Source organism: Ovis canadensis, chromosome 5, assembly GCF_042477335.2.
Source record: "Ovis canadensis isolate MfBH-ARS-UI-01 breed Bighorn chromosome 5, ARS-UI_OviCan_v2, whole genome shotgun sequence".
Classification (NCBI taxonomy): domain Eukaryota; kingdom Metazoa; phylum Chordata; class Mammalia; order Artiodactyla; family Bovidae; genus Ovis; species Ovis canadensis.
In genome coordinates this window covers 75,516,858-75,538,281 of record NC_091249.1, presented here as the reverse complement: position 1 = coordinate 75,538,281, position 21,424 = coordinate 75,516,858, and the positions used below count along the sequence as shown (strand labels likewise).

Sequence of the window (21,424 nt, the reverse complement as noted above, 5' to 3'; positions counted from 1 at the left end):
TTTCTGGCCCATCCCCATGCTCGAGAGTCACCCAAGGTCAAACACTAGGTCAGTAGCAGAGCCAGGATGAAAACCCAGACCTTTGTCCTCTAGGCCCATGCTTTTTCTGTGCATGTGTGCTCAGACACTCAACTGGGTCTCTTCGTGACCTCACGGACTTTAGCCCACCAGGCTCCTCTGTCCCTAGGATTCTCCAGGCAAGAATACCAGAGTGGGTTGCCACTCTCCTCTTCAGGGGATCTTCCCCACCAAGAAGCAAACATGCATCTCCTGCACTGCAGTCGTATTCTCTACCACTCAGCCCCCTCAGTCGTGCTCTTTCTAGGATGTCTCTAAAATAAGCATCCCTGGTGACCATTCCAACGAGAGGCATCAGTCTTGACCCAGAGGGGCTTAAATCAGAAGTACTCTAGTCAACCCTGTCCTGTGTTATCCACAACTGATGAACAGGCATCTCCGCTAGTCTTAAAGGCATCAGCGAGGAGGGACATATATTCCTCAGCAGAACTGAAATCAGTGTTGCCTTCTATGATCCCAGGCTCTGGACATTCCCTTTGCATAAAATAGGCATCACTAGTAAACAGCAGCTCAGTGGCCTTCTGGAGAAGGCAATGGCACCCCACTCTAGTCCTCTTGCCTGGAAAATCCCATGGGCGGAGGAGCCTGGTAGGCTGTAGTCCATGGGGTCGCTAAGAGTCGGACACGACTGAGCGACTTCACTTTCACTTTTCACTTTCATGCACTGGAGAAGGAAATGGCAACCCACTCCAGTGTTCTTGCCTGGAGAATCCCAGGGACGGGGGAGCCTGGTGGGCTGCCGTCTCTGGGGTCGCATAGAGTCAGACACGACTGAGGTGACTTAGCAGTAGCAGTAGCAATGGCCTTCTAGGAGCTGAGGCATTCTCCATAGTTCAGTAGAGGCATTTGTCCTTAAATAGCAAAATCTTTTTAAAATTGAGAAGCATTCTGAGTGGAAATGTCCTGTCTATACTGATGGATGTGATAATTTGCTGGCACATGGACTAGTGCCTGGTCCTGAAATTGTTTTCGTGCCTTTATTCTGTCTCCAGATCTCATCTCATACACTGGGCCACATGCCTGACTCCAAAGGTACTGCCCACGCCTCCATAAACGCCTCCTCGTTTGTTTTTCTCTAATCTCCCGTAGCTTAAGGAAAGCGAGAACAAAGCTCATGAGAATTATGAGCAAACAGAATGTCAAAAGTCTCGGAGAAATGGCCCATGGGCCTCCCGAGTAAAGAGCCCCAGCTTTTGTTACAGCCTCTGTGGCTTTGTCTTCTTCCAGTTCTTTCCGGTTTCTTTCTCTGTTCTTGCTGGCTTTTCTGTGGGCGAGGTTGCCAGAGAGCTGGGTTCCAAGAAGATGAGGTTACGATAATTAAAATCATGAGCATACACCAAAGAACTGGATTGGTGTTTCCAGGCTTTTGAAAGCAGGGGCAGAGGACGAGCTGCGGTGGGCAGCAATACATTGTCATGGCCTTGTGCCTGTCAACTCACGCTGGATCCTCTCCCCAGGTGACTGTGCTGGACAACGGGGAGCCCTCCCTCTGGTCCACCTCCAGGGTGGTGGTACGCATCGTGGACGTCAATGACAACCCCCCTATCTTCTCCCACAAGCTCTTCAATGTCCGCCTTCCAGAGAGGCTGATCCCAGGGACCTCTGGGCCTGTGTACAGGCTGGTGGCTTCAGACCTGGATGAGGGTCTCAATGGCAGGGTCACCTACAGTATCGAGGAGAGTGATGAGCCAGGCTTCAGTATCGACCCGGTCACAGGCGTGGTGTCAGCAAGCAGCACCTTCACAGCTGGAGAGTATAACATTCTCACGGTGAGGGGCAGGTGGGGGTGGGGACGGGGTGCACAGCTGCTCAGGGATGGATCTTCTCTGAGGATACAAGACCGGGGAGACAGCCTTCAGGCGTGATGGGGGAAGTCCTCCCCTCCGTGGCTTTCTCCCAAAAAGAAGCCAAAAGATCCAAATTCTGGGCCTTTCTCTTTGAAGGCAATAAGGTCCTTGCCTGGGAAATGCACTCTCTTCTTAAAGACTTTTGTTGAGAGGGGCAGAGGCATTGAAATCAAGATAAACCTGGGTTCCAGTCTTAGCACTGACATTTTATACCTGTGTGGCCATGGACAAGTCATTACACCTGGGAGCCTTTGTTCCATCATCTGTAAAATGGGGATGAGAACATTTTCCTTGTAGGAAGCTAACATAGTTAAGTGGCTTGGGCCTGGGCTGTCATGTTGGTAGCCTAAATCCCAGCCTCACTGCTGGCCAGGCAGACAACCCTGGCAGAAGAATTCACAATGCAGAGCCTCGGGTTCCTCCTGCAAAAAACAGCTGATGATGGTTCCTCTCTAGGCAGTCATGAGGACTGAATTAGATGTTGCACATACTGCTCTTAGAGCAGGGCCTAATGATAGGGAGAGCTCAATAAATTCTAGTTTATTATGTGGATTGTTGTTGGGAAGGGTAAAGAGCCCATGCATGGAAAGTCTTAGGAATGAGCACACCAAGCCTTCAGTTAATGGTGGCTTTGATTCATCTTTCACTACCCATAAGGTTCTGGAGCATAGTTCTATGTTCTGTTCACCACTGTGCTCGCTGCAGCTGACTTGGTGCCTATTTACTGTAAGCTCCTAACTGTGCCGAATGGATGATCTAGTGGAAGAAAGACCAGCTCAGTCCATCACAGGGCACTCTGTCTCTGGGCCTGGCCACCTGGGTCTTCTTGTTTCTTGGCTCCAACCCTACAGACAAAGCCTCAACTTGAATTCTGGCCTCTTTTCAGGTCAAGGCAACAGACGGTGGGCAGCCACCGCTCTCGGCCAGCGTCCGGCTACACATCGAGTGGATCCCCAAGCCCCGGCCCTCCTCCATCCCACTGGCCTTTGACGAATCCCACTACAGCTTTGCGGTCATGGAGACAGACCCCGTGAATCACATGGTGGGGGTCATCAGTGTTGAGGGCCGACCTGGTCTCTTCTGGTTCAGTATCTCAGGTAAGGGCCCCAGGAGGGCATCCTGAGCCCTAGTCCTCAGGGCACAATCCTTCTCAGCCCTCTCAAGGTCATGCCCTGGCATCCTCTGTCTTGGCTGTGAGTGGTGATTGCCTCTTCCCTGTTTCTCTGGGGCAGTGGGTTATCAGGACACTGCTTCTTCCAAGCTTTCCTTCATACCATCTATGATCTCAGGAACTCACTGGTAACCCCAGCCAGAAATGGATGGGGCCTGTTATCCCAAGTTCCTGGGAGACCTAAGACCCAGGTCCAGAGAGTGGCCAGAGAGACCCAGCGGAGAAAACACAAGTTTTATGCTTCCTCTTCTGCCTCACTATGAACATCATTGCAGAGCTGACTTCACTGACCACGAACTCGAGGCCAGCTGTACCCTGGGGCTCTGCTTAACATTCTGGTCCCAGGTTCCATCCTCAAGATCAGAGAAAGGGTGCATTCTCGTGGTAGGAGACACTTGGGTCCAAACTCTCACAGCCTCCTCTGAAATTTCTTTCTGTTTCTAAATCAACGTTTTGTCAGAAAATATCGGGGTTGGGAGTGGTTCACAGATCCCTTTGGGAATCTGATGAATGTTTAGGCTCTCTTTTTAGAAGAATACTTGTGACCTGTGTGCATGTGCTTGCACACATGCACACACAAATTTGTGAACAAATTTAGGGCAGGGGGTAGTTATAGATTCTCTGAAACCCAGCCAGGGACTCCAGGTCAAGAATCTCTAATCTAAGAGCTTCAGTACCACCTGAAGTCCTATCACAGAGACTCCCACCTGCTTCAGAGGTTGGATAACAAACCTATCTCAAGCTTTTTAATCTCCTAGGTTTACTTCCATTGCTGATTCACTGTTCTTTGTAAGCATTTGACATTTTTTCTTTTGTACAGAATTAACACATGCACTCTGTAGAACATTTGGAAAATACAAATAAGTACAGAGAGGAGAATAAAAATCACCTAATCAGTGGGAGGATAAACTCCCACTAAATAGAAGTTAAGCCACTGTTTTCATTTTGATGTTTCCCTCTAGTCATTCTTCTTTACACACCCACACACTTAGGGTTACAGGAAAATATTGTTTTATAACTTTTTAAAATATATCCTGAACATATTTCTGTGTCACTAAACAGATTTCTACTAGTAGACATTTAAACACCTGCATGCTACTTCTATATTTTGGATTCTCATAGTTTATTAATAAATAATTACCTCTTGCCAAACAGTTATTTCCATTTTTTCCCATGTCTAGGCTTCTCTAGACCACGCAAACTGCCTGTAAGCCATGACACAGAGCTCCATCACTCCTGCATGTTTTAAGTCTAGTAACAGAATACATGGTAGGGCAAATTTTGGTCTTCCTCTGGGACTCCCCAGTCCTTATAAGTTTACCTTTTCCTGAATCATCACTTGGATCTTGATATTAATTTGACAATAACCCGATAGGATCGGCTACCAGCTCCTCCAGATCTGCCAAATCCCACAGTGTTAATACTTGTGCTATTACTGCCTATATCACTGAGGCTGTGCATGCTTTCCCCCACCCCCCTCCCAGGTGGGGACAAGGACATGGACTTTGACATTGAGAAGACGACGGGCAGCATCGTCATTGCCAGGCCTCTTGATACAAGGAGGAGGTCGAGCTATAACTTGACTGTGGAGGTGACCGACGGCTCCCAAACCATTGCCACCCAGGTGAGAAGCCTCACTGGGAGCCCTGAGTTGAGAAGAGATAGGAGGTTTCCTTGGTTGGAAGTAGCTGTGCTCACCACTAGGTCACCAACGCACACTGGGGCCTCCTTGGTAGGGATGAGGACGCAGAAGGCTCTCTGTGCATGTGTGCACCTCAAAGAAGACTGAATCTGGAATCAGGGTTCTGCATTCCAGTCTTATCTGATCACTCTTTCTACGTCTGTGATCTTGGGAGGATTCTTGTTCCCACTGTGGATCTCTGTATAATGAAGAGTTTTATCTAAATGAGCAGTTTTCAATTAAAGATAGAGCACCTAAGGGCTTTCATAGGTATAAGGAATGATGGGAAGTGGGGCTCTGGATTTCTATTCTGGTTTCAGCCCATTTTATTTGCTTCATATACTGGAATTTCACCCCAAAAATTTCATCTGAAGAAAAGGCCCTTAAAGAAGAATTTTGATTTTGAAAACCGCCATCTTAAAGTCTTGTGATTCTGAAATATGGTCATTCATTCGACAAAATTTCATCCAGGGACTGCTGTATGCCAGGCCTAGTTGTTACGGTGGAGAAGCAGACAGACAAGGTCCCTGGCCCCCTGGAGCTTACAGCCTGCCTTCTCTCTCTCCCGCCTCCCTAGGTCTACATTGCCATGATTGCCAATGTTAACCACCATCGGCCCCAGTTTTTGGAGGCTCATTATGAGGTCCGAGTTCCTCAGGACACAATGCCTGGCGTGGAGCTCCTCCGAGTCCAGGCCACAGACCAAGACAAGGGCAAGGGCCTCATCTACACCATACACGGCAGCCAAGACCCAGGAAGCGCCAGTCTCTTCCAGCTGGACCCCAGTAGTGGTGTCCTGGTAACTGTGGGGAAATTGGGCCTGGGCTCGGGGCCTTCCCAGCACACACTGACAGTCATGGTGAGTTAACCAAAGACTCGGGTAAGGATGTGCTTGTATGCGGATGTGTGGGGGTGTACATGCTTGGAGGCATGCTGAGGGTTCCCTTTCCCCTACTGAGCCAGGTGTACTGATGTTTATAGTGATAATCCATGAGATGAGTTGTGACATTTCACTGCCTGCCAGAGGCATCTTCCATAACGGATGCCTGAGAGTGAGGAAAGAGATGGGATGGCTGCCAAAGAAGTTCCTGCAGCTTTGGCTATTCCTGGGCTCACTCCAAATACCCCCAACAATTCCCTCCTTGCTCCATGACTGCGTGATCACATGAACTCATATAGCATCAGACCTGGGAGGGGCCCAGAGACCATCCTACCCAGAGCAAACAGATATGTAAGGGCCTAAAAGAAGGAGGGCTTCCTCCGAGGGTCATGTGCCTACACTTTCATAACCCTGAGAGTGAGAGCCTCCTGAATTTATGCCCTCCATCCCTCATGTGTCTCACTCGAGTCCCAGTCCTGGTCCTACCTATTTCTCTTATCTTACACCTGAGGCTCACAGAGGAAGAGACTTGCTCACCATCATACAGTTTTTTAGATGGAACCAGAATCACAGTCCAGCCTTTCCCACTCAAGGCTCAAGGTTCTTACATGCTACTTTATCATCCTCTGGACACTTAAATATATATTAAAGGCTCTGAGAAGTCCTGCAGCAAAGAAAACATCAACTTGGCTTAGTTCAGTGCTCCCTAAATTTACCTGACTATAGAATTTTTTTTTCCTGAATAATACACTAACATCTTGAAGAACTAATATTCTCCAAGAACAAATTTGGAAAATACTGCTCCTCTGCTTATTTCTGCCTTTCTCCTAAAGTGGAATTATCCATGAAAATAGCTCAGTCTAATAATCATGAATCGATACATTTATTTAAAAAGAGAAAAGAATGTCACAGAGCAAAGCTTAAAGGAATACAGAGAGTTACAATTGGGTGTATTTTTCACTGGCATTCTATTTCATTGACCTTTATCTAATGCTGCCTCCCCCATTCCGCTTGCTGCTCATCCCATCACACCCTTGGGCCCATAGGTTCGCGACCAGGAGATGCCCATCAAGAGGAACTTTGTGTGGGTGTCCATTCACGTGGAGGACAGAAACCTCCACCGTCCCCGCTTCACCCAGCTCCACTATGAGACACGTGTTTCTGACACCACAGTCCCCGGAGCAGAGCTGCTCCAGGTCCGAGCCATGGATGGTGACCGGGGAGCCAATGCTGAGGTCCGCTACTCCTTCCTCAAAGGTGAGAGGTCTGACCCTGAATGCAGGGTATGAGGAGAGGGGCTTTGGCAATAAGGAAAAGCACCAGGAGCATGGATTTGCAAGTTATTCAAGTGTCAATTACTTGCTAAACTTTGGCAAATTATCATTCTAGAGCATTCCCTGGAACTATAATGACCTAAATTAATGTGCTTTCAAAGATGGTGAGAATGGTAACAAAGGATTACTCAAGTTATGGGAGAATTTACATTGAGGATATATATATATATATATATATATATATATATATATATATATATATATATCCACCAATGACCATACATGTACAGGATGCTTATGAAGTCCTGGCAATATGTATATATATTGGCCACACCATGTGGCATGCAGGATCTTAGTTCCCCAGCCAAGGATTGAGCCAATGCCCACTAAACTGTGAGCACAGAGTCTTAACCACTGGACTGTCAGGGAAGTCCCCCAAGCAACATTTTAAAAGATAGTATCTTTGTGCATGTACAATAAAAGGGACCTATAAATACTTGATAAAATACATGGCATAGTTTCAGGAGTATTTTCTTCTAAGGCCACATCATGATTTCATACCTATTACTTTTTTAATCTGAAAAATGGGAATATTATCTGTGCCAGAAACTCTTTGTGAAGACTAACAGAGAAAATGTATATTAACACCTTGTAAATTGTAAAATATTATACAAGTGCCAGGGGTTATTACTAAGTGTTAATTATAAGTAGTAGTTAATATGACAAAAGTGATAATATCCAGTACCCAACTAATTATTAATCATAATTTGTAATGTTTGATAATTCATAATTGATCATAATTATTGTATCTTTAATATGAATTAGTATCTATAGAGTAAGATGCTATGGATGATCAAAGGTGAGCATGACTAGCTCTTTGCCTTCATGGAGCATAATGATGTTCATTTACTGCTTGTCAGTGTCTTATATACTTTCAAGAACTCAAAATGTTTCACATTCTCCTTTTTTGTAGAGACAGTTGTTATACCTTGTCATACAGCAGAAGTCTGTCATCCCTGAAGAATAATAATGCAAATAATAACCCATTAATGGCTTATTTTTGTGATTTATGAAGTATAATCATCTCTTTTTTCTCACTGACAGTCCCACTGATGTTGTACTAATTTTTTTTAATAAATCTAATACATTTTAAAAATCTATGCCTCACAACATATGGGATCTTACCCAGGGATCAAACCCAGGTGCCCTATAGAGGAAGTTTGGAGTCTTAACCACTGGAGCACCAAGGTATTCCCCCTGCTACTAATTTTATTTTACACATTGAGTTAGTTTTAAAATAATCTTCTGATTGAAGAAGTAACACATGGTTATTCTTTAAAACCTGAAAAAAACAAGAATCTATGAAGAAGAAAATAACACTCAGAGGACTTCCCTAGTGGTCCAGTGATTAAGACTCTGCACTGATTTCCATTGCAAGGGGCACAGGTTCAAATTTAAGATCCTGCATGGAGAAGGCAATGGCACCCCACTCCAGTACTCTTGCCTGGAAAATCCCATGGATGGAGGAGCCTGGCAGGCTGCAGTCTATGGGGTCGCTAAGAGTCAGACATGATTGAGTGACTTCACTTTCTCTTTTCACCTTCATGCATTGGAGAAGGAAAAGGCAACCCACTCCAGTGTTCTTGTCTGGAGAATCCCAGGGACGGGGGAGCCTGGTGGGAGGCCACCTATGGGGTCGCACAGAGTCAGACAGGACTGAAGCGACTTAGCAGCAGCAGCAGCAGCAGCATGCAGCAGTATGGTCAAAAAAATAATAAAAATAACACTCGGCCATGGCTTTCATAACCCAGAGAAAATAATTTCATGTATTTCTCTCTTATCTTTTTCTATGCATCTTTCTGTAGTTCTAAGATCAAAATGAATATACAATTTTATTCCCTATATTTTTTTCTCTCAGCAGTAAAATAAGAAATTATGATTATGCTTACTTGGCTACTTTTAAGGGAACTACTTTTAAATTTCTGGTTACTCATTAAAACCACATTCTTTGATCAACCTCGGGATTTGTATAACAAAGGCAAGTTGGGAAATCACTTCAATAGACAGCTGCAGAGTGACTTCGCTTAGTGGGAGAATCAGATGGAAGGTTTTGTGGTGAAGCCTGGCTATTTACTTTGCCATTGAAATAATAAATGATTCTTACGCATGTAAGAATTAAAGATATTAAAATTTAAAAAATAAAAAAATTAAAAATTAAAAATTAAAAAAAAAGAAATAATAAATGAAATAAGCATAATAATAAGTAGTACTCCCCTGAGTGAAGGACTTGTACTCCTGGGTGGTGAGCAGAACTGTTCAGGTGTTAGTCATGGTATTAAATAGGTAATGGTCTCATCACAGGGAAAAAAAAAAACGTATTTGAAAAACTGTATCAGGTGATGGATGTTAACTAAACATTGTGGTAGTAATTTTGCAATATATACTCAAACATAGATCAAATTATGTTATATACCTTTAATGCCATGTCATATGTCAATTATATCTTAATAAAACTGAAAAGAAGCACCAGTTATGCAAGCTGAATAAGTTCTGGTGATCTCTGTACAGCGTTGTGCTTATAGTTAACAACACTGCACTATAACCTCTAAAAATTCAAGAATGTAGACCTCATGTTATCTGTTTATTACCATAGTATAAAAAAAGTAAGGGAAAAAAAAAAAAAGAATAGTTGCAGCCCAAGTAAGTTCAGACTCTAAAAACTGATAACTTTGAGAATTTTTTAGGAAAACATGATTAGTTTTCAACATTACCTTTTGTGAACTATGTAATGTTGCATAATCACAACTTCCCTCAACTTAAATTTGAAATGGTATTATGTATTTATCCAAATAAATATCAAATTTTAAAAGGACGATAAAAATAATAATCAGACATGGAGAAAGGAGTCCATTTTTTATTCTCATTTGGGCTTCCTGATTAGCCAAGGAAGATTCCTTTGGGTACTAGGATCTCTTTAATTTTCTAATTCTTGCTGCAGAAAGACTGTAGGTCTTGGGCCAGACCCTCTTAGCAAGCAATAGATTTTATCCAGAATTTTAAGAAAATATTTTTCATTAACTGGTTTTTATGGTAACCTCTGTTTTACAACAAGCAATACTGTGCTGCTTTTTAAAGAACCAATATATGAAGTTGCCTGTTAAAAATACTTTAAATTTAAAAAAGAAATCAATTTAAAGGAAAGTATCCATTAAATAATGGTATAAGTTGTATACTATACTGTTGTATAGGTAGTGGCTGAATATTAAAAAAAAAAAAAAAACCTGCAAAGGTGGTTTGAGAATGCCTAACCTTTAGGAAATCCAGGTGTGGTGGAAAGGGCATTTGGCCAAGAACCTCAAGTGCTACCCAGTCCCTCCCCACTCAACCCCCACTACTCACTCCCAACCCTGACAAAGTAGACTATATGGGAACAGACAAGGCAGTTTTCCCAGTCTGTGTCAGTTTAGGCAGTTTATGATTCCCTATTGACAATTTTCAACTACTGAGTGTGTAACCAAAGCTATTCAAAGTTATATAAATTGATTTGGGAGAATGGCATTCTAACATGTATACTATCATGTAAGAATCGAATCGCCAGTCTATGCCTGACGCAGGATACAGCATGCTTGGGGCTGGTGCATAGGGATGACCCACAGAGATGTTATGGGGAGGGAGGTAGGAGGGGGGTTCATATTTGGGAACGCATGTAAGAATTAAAGATTTTAAAATTAAAAAAATAAAAAACTAAAAAAAAATAAAAAATAAAAATAATAAAAGGTCAACTTTCAAAAAAAAAAACAAAGTTATATAAAGAATGGTTTAAAATTCTATATAATGTAACTGAAGCTTGTCCTATAAAAGTCACCACTGAAATACAGAGAGGAGTATGCTTTTCCTATAAAGTATAAATCTCCTTTCTTTCCTCCAAAACCCTACTATGGCTTTGGTTTGTAGCTTTAAGTTATGACCCCAAAACCTTCCATTTATGGAGCATGTACTAGGTGCACCAATTAAGAGAGTTCATAAAGACAGACCTACCCTACATCTTGTAGCATAACTAAATCCATGGTGGCACAGGATGTGGGTTTTGCCCTGCCCAGCTTTTGCGTGATTGTCTTATACTGATCTAGAAAGCCTAGTTGGTACCTCTTGAGGATGTGGTAAACTTCAATTTCTCTTGTCTTTTGTTTTAGGGAACAGCGAAGGTTTCTTCAACATCAACACCCTGCTAGGCATCATCACTCTAGCGCAGAAACTTGATCAGGCAAATCATGCCCGGTATACTCTAACAGTGAAGGCAGAAGATCAAGGCTCCCCACAAAGGCATGACCTGGCTACAGTGATCATTCACGTCCACCCCTCCGACAGCAGTGCCCCCGTCTTTTCAAACTCTGAGTACTTTGTAGAGATCCCTGAATCAATCCCTGTGGGTTCCCCAATCCTCCTCATCTCAGCTACAAGCTTCTCAGAAGTTACCTATGAGTTAAGAGAGGGAAACAAGAACGGCGTATTCTCCATGAACTCATATTCTGGACTCATTTCTACTCAGAAGAAACTGGATCATGAGAAAATCTCATCTTACCAGCTGAAAATCCGAGGCAGCAATATGGCGGGTGCATTTACTGATATCATGGTTCTTGTTTACATCATTGACGAAAATGACAATGCTCCCGTGTTCTCAAAATTGACTTTTGTGGGCCAAATTAGTGAAGCAGCTCCACTGAATAGCATGATCATGGATGAAAACAACAACCCCCTCGTGATCCGAGCCTCTGACAGTGACAAAGAAGCAAATTCCTTGTTGGTCTATAAAATTTTGGAACCAGAGACTCTGAAGTTTTTAAAAATCGATCCCAGCATGGGAACTCTAACCACCGTATTAGAAATGGATTACGAAAGCATGCCCTCTTTCCGATTCAACATCTACGTCCATGACCAAGGAAGCCCCATCTTATTTGCACCCAGGGCTGCCCAGGTCATAATCAACGTCAGGAATGTTAATGACTGTCCTCCCAGGTTCTTGGACCAGATATATGAAGTAGCAATAATGAAGCCAGTCCACCGGGGTATGGCGCTCCTTACGGTGCAGGCCAGTGACGATGACTCAGAAGTCAGTTATAGCATCAAAACTGGCAATGCTGACGAAGCTATTGCCATGCATCCCATTACTGGTCGCATATCTGTGTTGGATCCTACTCTCCTGGGACTCTCTCGGGAGCTTATTGTCAGAGCTTCTGATGGCCTGTATCAAGATACTGCACTAGTAAAGATTTCTTGGACACAAGCTCCTAACACAACCTTACAGTTTGACCGGGATGTCTACAGGGCAGCAGTGAAGGAGAATTTACTGGAGAGAAAGGCACTGGTGATTCTTGGTGCCCAAGGCAATCATTTGAACGACACCTTGTCCTACTTCCTTTTGAATGGCACAGATATGTTTCACATGATCCAATCAGCAGGTGTGTTGCAGACGAGAGGTGTGGGGTTTGACAGAGAACAGCAGGACACTCATGAGGTGGCAGTGGAACTGAGGGACAATCGGACACCTCAGAGGGTGGCTCAGGCTCTGGTCCGAGTCTCTGTTGAGGATGTCAATGACAATAGCCCCGAATTTAAACATCTGCCCTACCACACAATCATCCAAGACGGCACAGAACCAGGAGATGTCCTCTTTCAGGTGTCTGCCACTGACCTGGACTTGGGGGTGAATGGTGCTGTCACCTATGCATTTGCAGAAGATTACACATATTTTCGAATTGACCCCTATCTTGGGGACATATCATTAAGGAAACCCTTTGATTATCAGGCTCTGAATAAGTATCGCCTCAAAGTCATTGCTCAAGATGGAGGAACTCCATCCCTCCAGGCTGAGGAAGAGGTACTTGTCATTGTGAGAAATAAATCCAACCCACTGTTTCAGACGCCTTACTACAAAGTCAGAGTGCCTGAAAATATCACACTCTATACCCCTATTCTCCACACCCAGGCCCGGAGTCCAGAGGGACTCCGGCTCATCTACAACATTGTAGAGGAAGAGCCCTTGATGCTGTTCACCACTGACTTTAAGACTGGTGTCCTAACCGTGACGGGCCCTTTGGACTATGAGTCTAAGACCAAACACGTGTTCACAGTCAGAGCCACAGACACTGCTCTGGGGTCATTTTCTGAGGCCACCGTGGAAGTCCTGGTGGAGGACGTGAATGATAATCCTCCCACCTTCTCTCAGTTGGTCTACACCACTTCAATCTCAGAAGGTTTGCCTGCTCAGACTCCCGTGATCCAACTATTGGCTTCTGACCGGGATTCAGGGCAGAACCGTGATGTCTCTTACCAGATTGTAGAGGATGGCTCAGATGTTTCCAAATTCTTCCAGATCAATGGGAGCACAGGGGAAATGTCCACAGTTCAAGAGCTGGACTACGAAGCCCAACAACATTTTCATGTGAAAGTCAGGGCCATGGATAGAGGAGATCCCCCACTCACTGGTGAAACCCTTGTGGTTGTCAATGTGTCTGACATCAATGACAACCCCCCAGAGTTCAGGCAACCTCAGTACGAAGCCAATGTCAGTGAGCTGGCAACCTGCGGACACCTGGTTCTCAAAGTGCAAGCTCTTGACCCTGACAGTAGGGACACCTCCCGCCTGGAGTACCTGATTCTTTCCGGCAATCAGGACAGGCACTTCTCCATTAACAGCTCATCGGGAATAATTTCTATGTACAACCTTTGCAAAAAGCACTTGGACTCTTCTTACAATTTGAGGGTAGGTGCTTCTGATGGGGTCTTCCGAGCAACTGTACCTGTGTATATCAACACTACAAATGCCAACAAGTACAGCCCAGAGTTCCAGCAGCATATTTATGAGGCAGAATTGGCTGAGAATGCAAAAGTGGGGACCAAGGTGATTGAGTTGTTAGCCATAGACAAAGACAGTGGTCCCTATGGCACTGTAGATTACACCATCATCAATAAACTAGCAGGTGAGAAGTTCTCCATAAACCCAAGTGGCCAGATCACCACACTGCAGAAACTAGACCGGGAAAATTCCACAGAAAGGGTCATTGCCATTAAGGTCATGGCTCAGGACGGAGGAGGACGCGTGGCCTTCTGCACTGTGAAGATCATCCTCACGGATGAAAATGATAACCCTCCACAGTTCAAAGCATCTGAGTACACTGTATCCATTCAGTCCAATGTCAGTAAGGACTCCCCAGTCATCCAGGTGCTGGCCTATGATGCAGACGAAGGCCGGAATGCAGACGTCACCTACTCAGTGGACTCAGTGGAGGACTTGGAAGAAGAGGTCATTGAAGTCAACCCAATTACTGGTGTTGTCAAGGTGAAAGAGAGCCTGGTGGGATTGGAAAATCGGGCCTTTGACTTAAAAATTAAAGCTCAGGATGGGGGCCCTCCTCACTGGAACTCTCTCATGCTGTTACGACTTCAGGTGGTTCCTAATGAAGTATCTTTGCCCCAATTTTCTGAACCTCTATATACCTTTTCTGCATCAGAAGACCTTCCAGAGGGGTCTGAAATTGGCTCTGTTAAAGCAGTGGCAGCTCAGGATCCAGTCATCTATAGTCTGGTGCAGGGCACCACGCCAGAGAGCAACAAGGATGGCATCTTCTCCTTGGACCAAAACACAGGGGTTCTAAAGGTGAGGAAGGCCATGGATTATGAGTCCACCAAATGGTACCAGATTGACTTGATGGCTCATTGCCCCCATAATGACACTTACTTGGGTTCCCTGGTCTCTGTCAACATCCAAGTGAAGGATGTCAATGACAATAGGCCTATATTCGAGGCTGATCCATATAAGGCTGTTCTCACTGAGAATATGCCAGTGGGGACCTCAGTCATTCAAGTGACTGCCAATGATCAGGACACTGGGGATGATGGCCAGGTGAGCTACAGATTGCCAGTGGACCCTGGTAGCAATATCCATGAACTTTTTGCCATTGACAGTGAAACTGGCTGGATCACCACACTCCAGGAACTTGACTGTGAGACCAACCAGATCTACCACTTTTATGTAGTGGCCTATGACCATGGCCGGACCATCCAGCTATCTTCTCAGGTCCTGGTTGAAGTCTCCATTACAGATGAAAATGACAATGCCCCCCGATTTGCTTCCGAAGACTATAGAGGATCTGTGGTTGAGAACGGTGAGCCTGGTGAACCTGTGGCCACTCTTAAAACCTTGGATGCTGATATCTCTGAGCAGAACAGACAGGTCACCTGCTATATCACAGGTAAGGATACCTATCTCAGAGTGGGATGCATTGAAAAAAATTCCAGTAAGACGTTTCTTAAGACATGGGTTTAAGTCCTTGCTCTGCCACTTAACAGTGTGATCTTGAGCGAATCACTTAACTTTCCAGGACCTCAACTGCTCCAGTTATAGACTTGGCATGGCTGTTTTAATTCATCTCAAGGGATGCTGACAGGATCTAACTTGAAAAAGCTTTGATAGCTCCCTATAAATTAGAAAGTGCTTTGTAACGAGGATCTCTTATTACCTTAGCTGGAGTAGATAGAATAGAAGGGAGATACTGTAACTGTTCTCAGTTAGCTTCTGGAAGATGGAGAGGGGATCAACAGTTGTGTGGTCTATAGAGATTCTGTGAGGTGATTATCCTTGCAGAGTAGTACTCTGCCAAGGGCAAGTTGTGGATAGTAGAAAATGCTTCCTAGTCAATCATAGGACCTGAGTGTTAAGTGGGTTGGCTATGATTCCAACCCAATCCTCTTCTTTCACACACACATGGGGGAACCAAAGCCCAGATAGGAGGATAAACTCAATCAAGGTCACACTCCAAGCTTGCATCAGGACTGGGATTAAAACCAGACCCTACAAACTGCTTTCCCCAGTAGATAACCACTGCAAACCTAAACGACTCCAATCTCTGTCCAGGGGTGAAACCAGCCATCTGGTGGCCAGAGAGTTTCTTTACTTCTCAGTGTCCCTTTCCCTGTGTTTCAGCTGCCTTGTCATCCCATTCCCATAGTCATAGTTTGTTCTGCTCTCACAGCTGTCTGGCGGAGAGTTAACAAGCATGGCATTCCAACCAAGAATTACAGACTCCTGGAGACAGAGCCTGGATAAAAGTTGTTTGAAACATGGAGTCTTAGTGAAATAATCTTATCATCTTATAATATCAGACTTTTAAAAACACAAAAATCTTAAACTCTCTGAATAATAACATAATAAATGCCACTGTATCATCAACTCTGGGAATAGCTGAATCTTGGAGCTCCAGAATCTTAGAATCTCGAAAATCCATCTCCCCTCTCAATGATGGATGTCAAGAAAAGATGACTCAGAAGCAAACCTAATGAGCCATCTGAACCTCCGGTTAGCCTGTGTACTCAGTTGTAAAATAAAACCTCAGAGAGTTAAATGTTATTGATCACCTTCCAGCCCTCCACTATTGAACAGATACTGGATACTAGAAGGTTCTTGTCTAGAATTGCTATCTGCTTCCCTTTAACTTCTCCCAATGTCTTCCAATGCACACAAAAGAAGTGTGCCCCTTAGCCACATACTTTGGAGCAGTGTTTCTTGCAGTGATAATTCCATTTAACAGGAGACCTTTGAAGTAGGAAGAGGTTTCATAACACCAAATAACTGACTCATTGAAGAAATGTAGGTCCCTAGTTAAAGGAGGAAATTTTTGCCTTTCCCTGCAACCCTAAAAAAAAAGTGTCAGGTGGGCAGTCACCTATAGTACAAAGCCTGGTTTGTTCCTATGGCTTGGCTTCAGGAAACTCTGTCCCATATTTCTAGAGGGAGACCCCCTGGGCCAGTTTGGCATCAGCCAAGTTGGAGATGAGTGGAGAATTTTCTCGAGGAAGACCCTGGACCGTGAGCACACAGCCAAGTACTTGCTCCGAATCACAGCTTCTGATGGCAAGTTCCAGGCTTCAGTCCCCGTGGAGATCTTTGTCCTGGACATCAATGATAACAGCCCACAGTGCTCACAGGTGAGAGCCAGCTGAGGGTAGGGGAGGAGTGGAGATAAGGAAGCTGGAGCAAAGGGTAAGAGGAAGGAGAAGGACTCAGAGTACCATCTCTGAGGCGAGCCATCACTGACCAAACCTGCCCTTGCTTCTCCCCGGCCGGCCTCAGACTAGTGCCTGGGGCAGGGACCATTCCAGGTAATTCCTTGCCCTTCCCAAAAGGATGTCACCAAGCTCTTTAGGATTCATGGTCCATAGCTCTCCCCATTCCCTTCCCCACACTCTCTAAAAAGATCCTTTTTTCCTGCAAAACATATCCAGAAGTAACTTCATTCTCCAAACAGTCTGTACGTTCAATGGAAAAGTCACTCTATCACTCAATTTGTTAGCATGGCTCATTGTTATCAAATATATCCAAAGAGACTTTCCCCCAGAGACACCCTGCACCACTCACCATGTCTTTATGTGCATATCCCTACATCTGCATGCATTATACAGACCATCAGAAACCCTCCTCCAGGATACATGTATACACAAACATACAGACAGGGCAGCTACATTTTTGATAAGGGAGACTTTCCTAAGGACCTCATATAATTAAACACTAAATTTCCCAAGGAAAATATTGAGTGGTGTGTGTGTGTGTGTGTGTGTGTGTGTGTGCGCACACACATACATCAGGAGAGAAATTGCATTCTTAGAGGACGTAAATCAACAACCATTGTCATGTAGCTTTGCTTTTAAACATATTTTTTAAAACACAATAAATAATTTTTAATTTGGGGGGGTTGCATTACTTCAAGGTTTCCAAATAAACTATTAATATTAAATTTTTATGACATCAAGTTAGCATAATTCAAGTGTATTAAAAATCCAGTTCTTCAGTATATATACATATAAGTGTACACTTATATGCAGGTACTCACACACATACATGTAGTTGAAAGATTATAACTCTATAAATATGCAAATACATATATACATACACACAAAGATACACATAAGCATGCATGCATGCATGAAGTTGCTCAGTCGTGTCCAGCTCTTTGCAACCCCATGGACTGTAGCCTACCAGGCTCCTCCGTCCATGGAATTTTCGAGGCAAGAGAATTGGAGTGGGTTGCCATTTCCTTCTCCAGGGGATCTTCCTGACCCAGGTATTGAACCTGGGTCTACCTGCATTATAGGCAGACACTTTACCATCTGAGCCACCAAATAACATTTATCCATAACATACCCATTCATACAGGTAAATGTACATCTCTAACCCACTCCAGTGTTCTTGCCTGGAGAGTCCCTGGGACAGGGGAGCCTGGTGGGCTGCTGTCTATGGGGTCACACAGAGTCGGACACGACTGAAGTGACTCAGCAGCAGCAGCAGCAACTCACACAAACATATAAGCATGTGCATATGTGTATACTTCAGCTCTTCATACTTTATTTGTATACATATATATGGACACATACCTTGGGATACACAAAAATCATATATCCTATCACCTTTCCTTGCTCTGTGTTCTATGCTCCAATCTCATAGAAGCATAGTAGAAGAAGAGAACCTGGATTATCAGTGGAATGCGTGGAAAATGTCTCTCTGCAGGATCCAAGATGAACACCTTTTGGATGGTCTCAGAAGGGCAACCTTTTGGGGAGAACAGTGGCCATACCTTCTTTCTCTTTTGCCTCAGCATCCTTCTAACCAGCCTGTATCCTCCTCATGCTGAGGGAGTCTGGGGCCAAGCTCACCTTAGCCTTCTCAGAGGTGATCAAGAGCACACCAGAGCCAGGGGAAAGAGTCTGGGGTGGGGGGGGAGGGGGGGTGGTATCTCCACACAGCCTGCCAAGCACAAAACCTCCACCCAGAGCATATATGGGGGTCCGTGCTAATGCACAGTTGGCAATGGGGGAACAGGTTTGCTTGGAAACTGTGTCCAGCACCAGCAGCTGGGAAAACGCTGGCCTCCAGCCTCCCCCCTGGGCCACACTCTTCGAAATGTGGCCCTTATGGAGGAAGAGGTTGTGGCAGGTCCTGGTGGCTCAGATGGTCAAGAACATGTCTGCAAGGCGGGAGACCTGGGTTCAATTCCTGGGTTGCAAAGATCCACTGGAGAAGATCCCCTGGAGATCCTCCAGTATTCTTGCCTGGAGAATCCCATGGACAGAGGAGCCTGGTGGGCTACAGTCCATGGGGTCGCAAAGAGTCAGACACGACTGAGCGACTTTTCACTTTCACTTCTAGCCCTGAGTGTGAGCTTTCAGATGGTGGAAATTCTCTCTCATGCCCTGCTTTTCTGACTAGGTCTCCCATCATCTTTCTCCTTGTTTTTCATCTCCATGTTCCCTGTATTTTCTATCTTACTCTATTCTCCTCCCTCCCTCTCTCTGCTTCTCTCCCCTCCCCTACTTCCATCTCTGCTCTCTCATCTCTCTCTCTCTCTCTGCTTCTATCCTGTCCTGTAACTCTGTCTCTCTCTGGATCTTAGCATATCTCCCACAATCTCCCTCTTCTTTGTCTTTCGATTTCAGCTTCTCTACACTGGCGAAGTCAGTGAAGACGTACCTCCAGGACACTTCATTTTGAAAGTTTCTGCAACAGACCTGGACTCCGACACCAATGCTCAGATCACATACTCTCTGCATGGCCCTGGGGCGGATGAATTTAAGCTGGATCCTCACACAGGTAGGTTTCCTGAGCTGCAGGATCAAGCCAAGAACTGATACACTGAATAGCCAGTGCCCAGTACCCAGGCTCCTTAGAGAAGAAACAAGAATTCACTTATCCATCCATCCATCCATCCATCCACTCAGCAAACATATATTGGCACTATGTGCCAAGCATTCACTAGATGCTGGGGACAAAAATTGATAAGACAATATCGAGTTCTTCAGTCTAGTGGGAAAGGTACTGAGTCAGTGGTTTGACGTGTGCTGAGGTAAGAAAAATTCAGGATGTTAGGTGAGTTTTTGACAGGAGAACTTAAGTTTGGAAGTTGGGGGGTAAGTAAAATTTCTTTGAGGAAATAGCCAGGGAGTAAGGGAGTGGTAAGGTTGGACATTCAAGGCAGAAAGAGATTTCATACGAGGACTTTGTTTTGGGAAAGAACATGCACAAGTAAGGACCTAGAAGACAGAAACTGGTGCACAGAAGGGGAGGAGAGAAAGAGGGCAAAGGATGAGGCCCCTTGGGGCACAGGAGCCAAGTCCTTACCTACAGAGCCATTAAAGGGTTCAAGTGGATAAAAAGTCATGATCAAAGACATGATTTCAAGATTGTATGCTGCAGATTGAGATAAAACCCCAGGGCGCTATTGTAAGGATCCCAATAAAGTACATAGAAATCTAAGCCCAAGTCTGGCACATAACGATAATTCAGTAGATACGGTTTCCATTGTCATTAACAGTGAGGGGACAAAGCAGAGAGTGGGAAGCAGAGTCCAGCAGAGTAGACCGGAATACTTGGGAAAGGTTTGGCTGTGAGCGTCTGGTGGAGAAGGCAGGGCAGAGCCTGGTTCCTTCAGAGAAGGGGAAGTCCTTGTCCTGCTGCTGTAATGGAGGGTGTGGGGACATGCAATGTAGAGGGCTCTTGAGCCCTCTCTGTGACTTGCACAGAAAGCCAGCTGCTGACACTTGGAACCAGTAGCTCAAAGGATACTATGGAGGTTGCTGAGCAGGGAGGTGGCAGATGAGAGTGAGTATCTCAAGAAGCTGCACTGCCCTTTCTGACCCTAGCACAGGCATGCTGAGTCACCCAAGGAGATGACCTAACCTCTCTCTACTGTTCTTTGTCCAGATGAAGGATGATTAGCAGGGTCTTAAAAAAAATTCAATGGTTTATCTGAGTAAGGAAATAATACGTGCTCATTATTCAAAATGGGGTTCCCTTGTGGCTCAGTTGGTAAAGAATCTGCCTGCAACGTGGGAGACCTGGGTCCAATCCCTAGGTTGGGAAGATCCCTTGAAGAAGGGAAAGGCTACCCACTCCAGTATTCTGGCCTGGAGAATTCCATGGACTGTATAGTCCATGGGGTCGCAAAGAGTCAGACACAACTGAGCAACTTTCACTTACTCATTGTTCAAAAATACAAACCATGTAGGTGTGTATTAGGCAGACACTGGAAAATCTTCATGATAACCAGCCTCTAATGAAAGATAAGCACTCTTGGCATATATTCTATCAGACTGGTTTTCCATGCATGCTGCAATCTCTATATAGCATACTATTTTGTGACTTCCTTTGTCTTAGAGCAGTATCGTGGAGCTATCAACAAGGCAGTACACAAAGTTTTGCCATAATCACTTTTCCCATTGCAGAATATTTTACTCTATGGCTAAATGATAACGTATTTAACCAGTAGTTTTTTGAAAGACACAGGATATTTTCAGTATGTTGCTATTTATAAAGAATGCTGCAGAGAATATCTCTACATGTTGATTTGGTTGATTATTCTATCAGATACAGTCCTAGAAGTGAGACTGCAGGCCAAAGCATAAACACATTTTATGTGGTGTCAGAAACTAACTGGCATTTTAAAA

At 44.6% G+C, this 21,424-nt stretch overlaps 1 protein-coding gene across 1 annotated transcript in view; it reads left to right on the top strand.

Moving 5' to 3' along the window:
- FAT2 (FAT atypical cadherin 2) overlaps positions 1-21,424 on the top strand; it is a 62,997-nt gene that overhangs the window by 9,275 nt on the left and 32,298 nt on the right. Inside the window, exons 4-11 of the mRNA XM_069589975.1 lie at positions 1,536-1,847; positions 2,812-3,022; positions 4,581-4,720; positions 5,355-5,636; positions 6,704-6,914; positions 11,125-15,183; positions 16,719-16,915; positions 19,418-19,571. Coding sequence (XP_069446076.1) covers positions 1,536-1,847; positions 2,812-3,022; positions 4,581-4,720; positions 5,355-5,636; positions 6,704-6,914; positions 11,125-15,183; positions 16,719-16,915; positions 19,418-19,571 — 5,566 coding nt within the window. The remainder of the gene's footprint in view (positions 1-1,535; positions 1,848-2,811; positions 3,023-4,580; positions 4,721-5,354; positions 5,637-6,703; positions 6,915-11,124; positions 15,184-16,718; positions 16,916-19,417; positions 19,572-21,424) is intronic.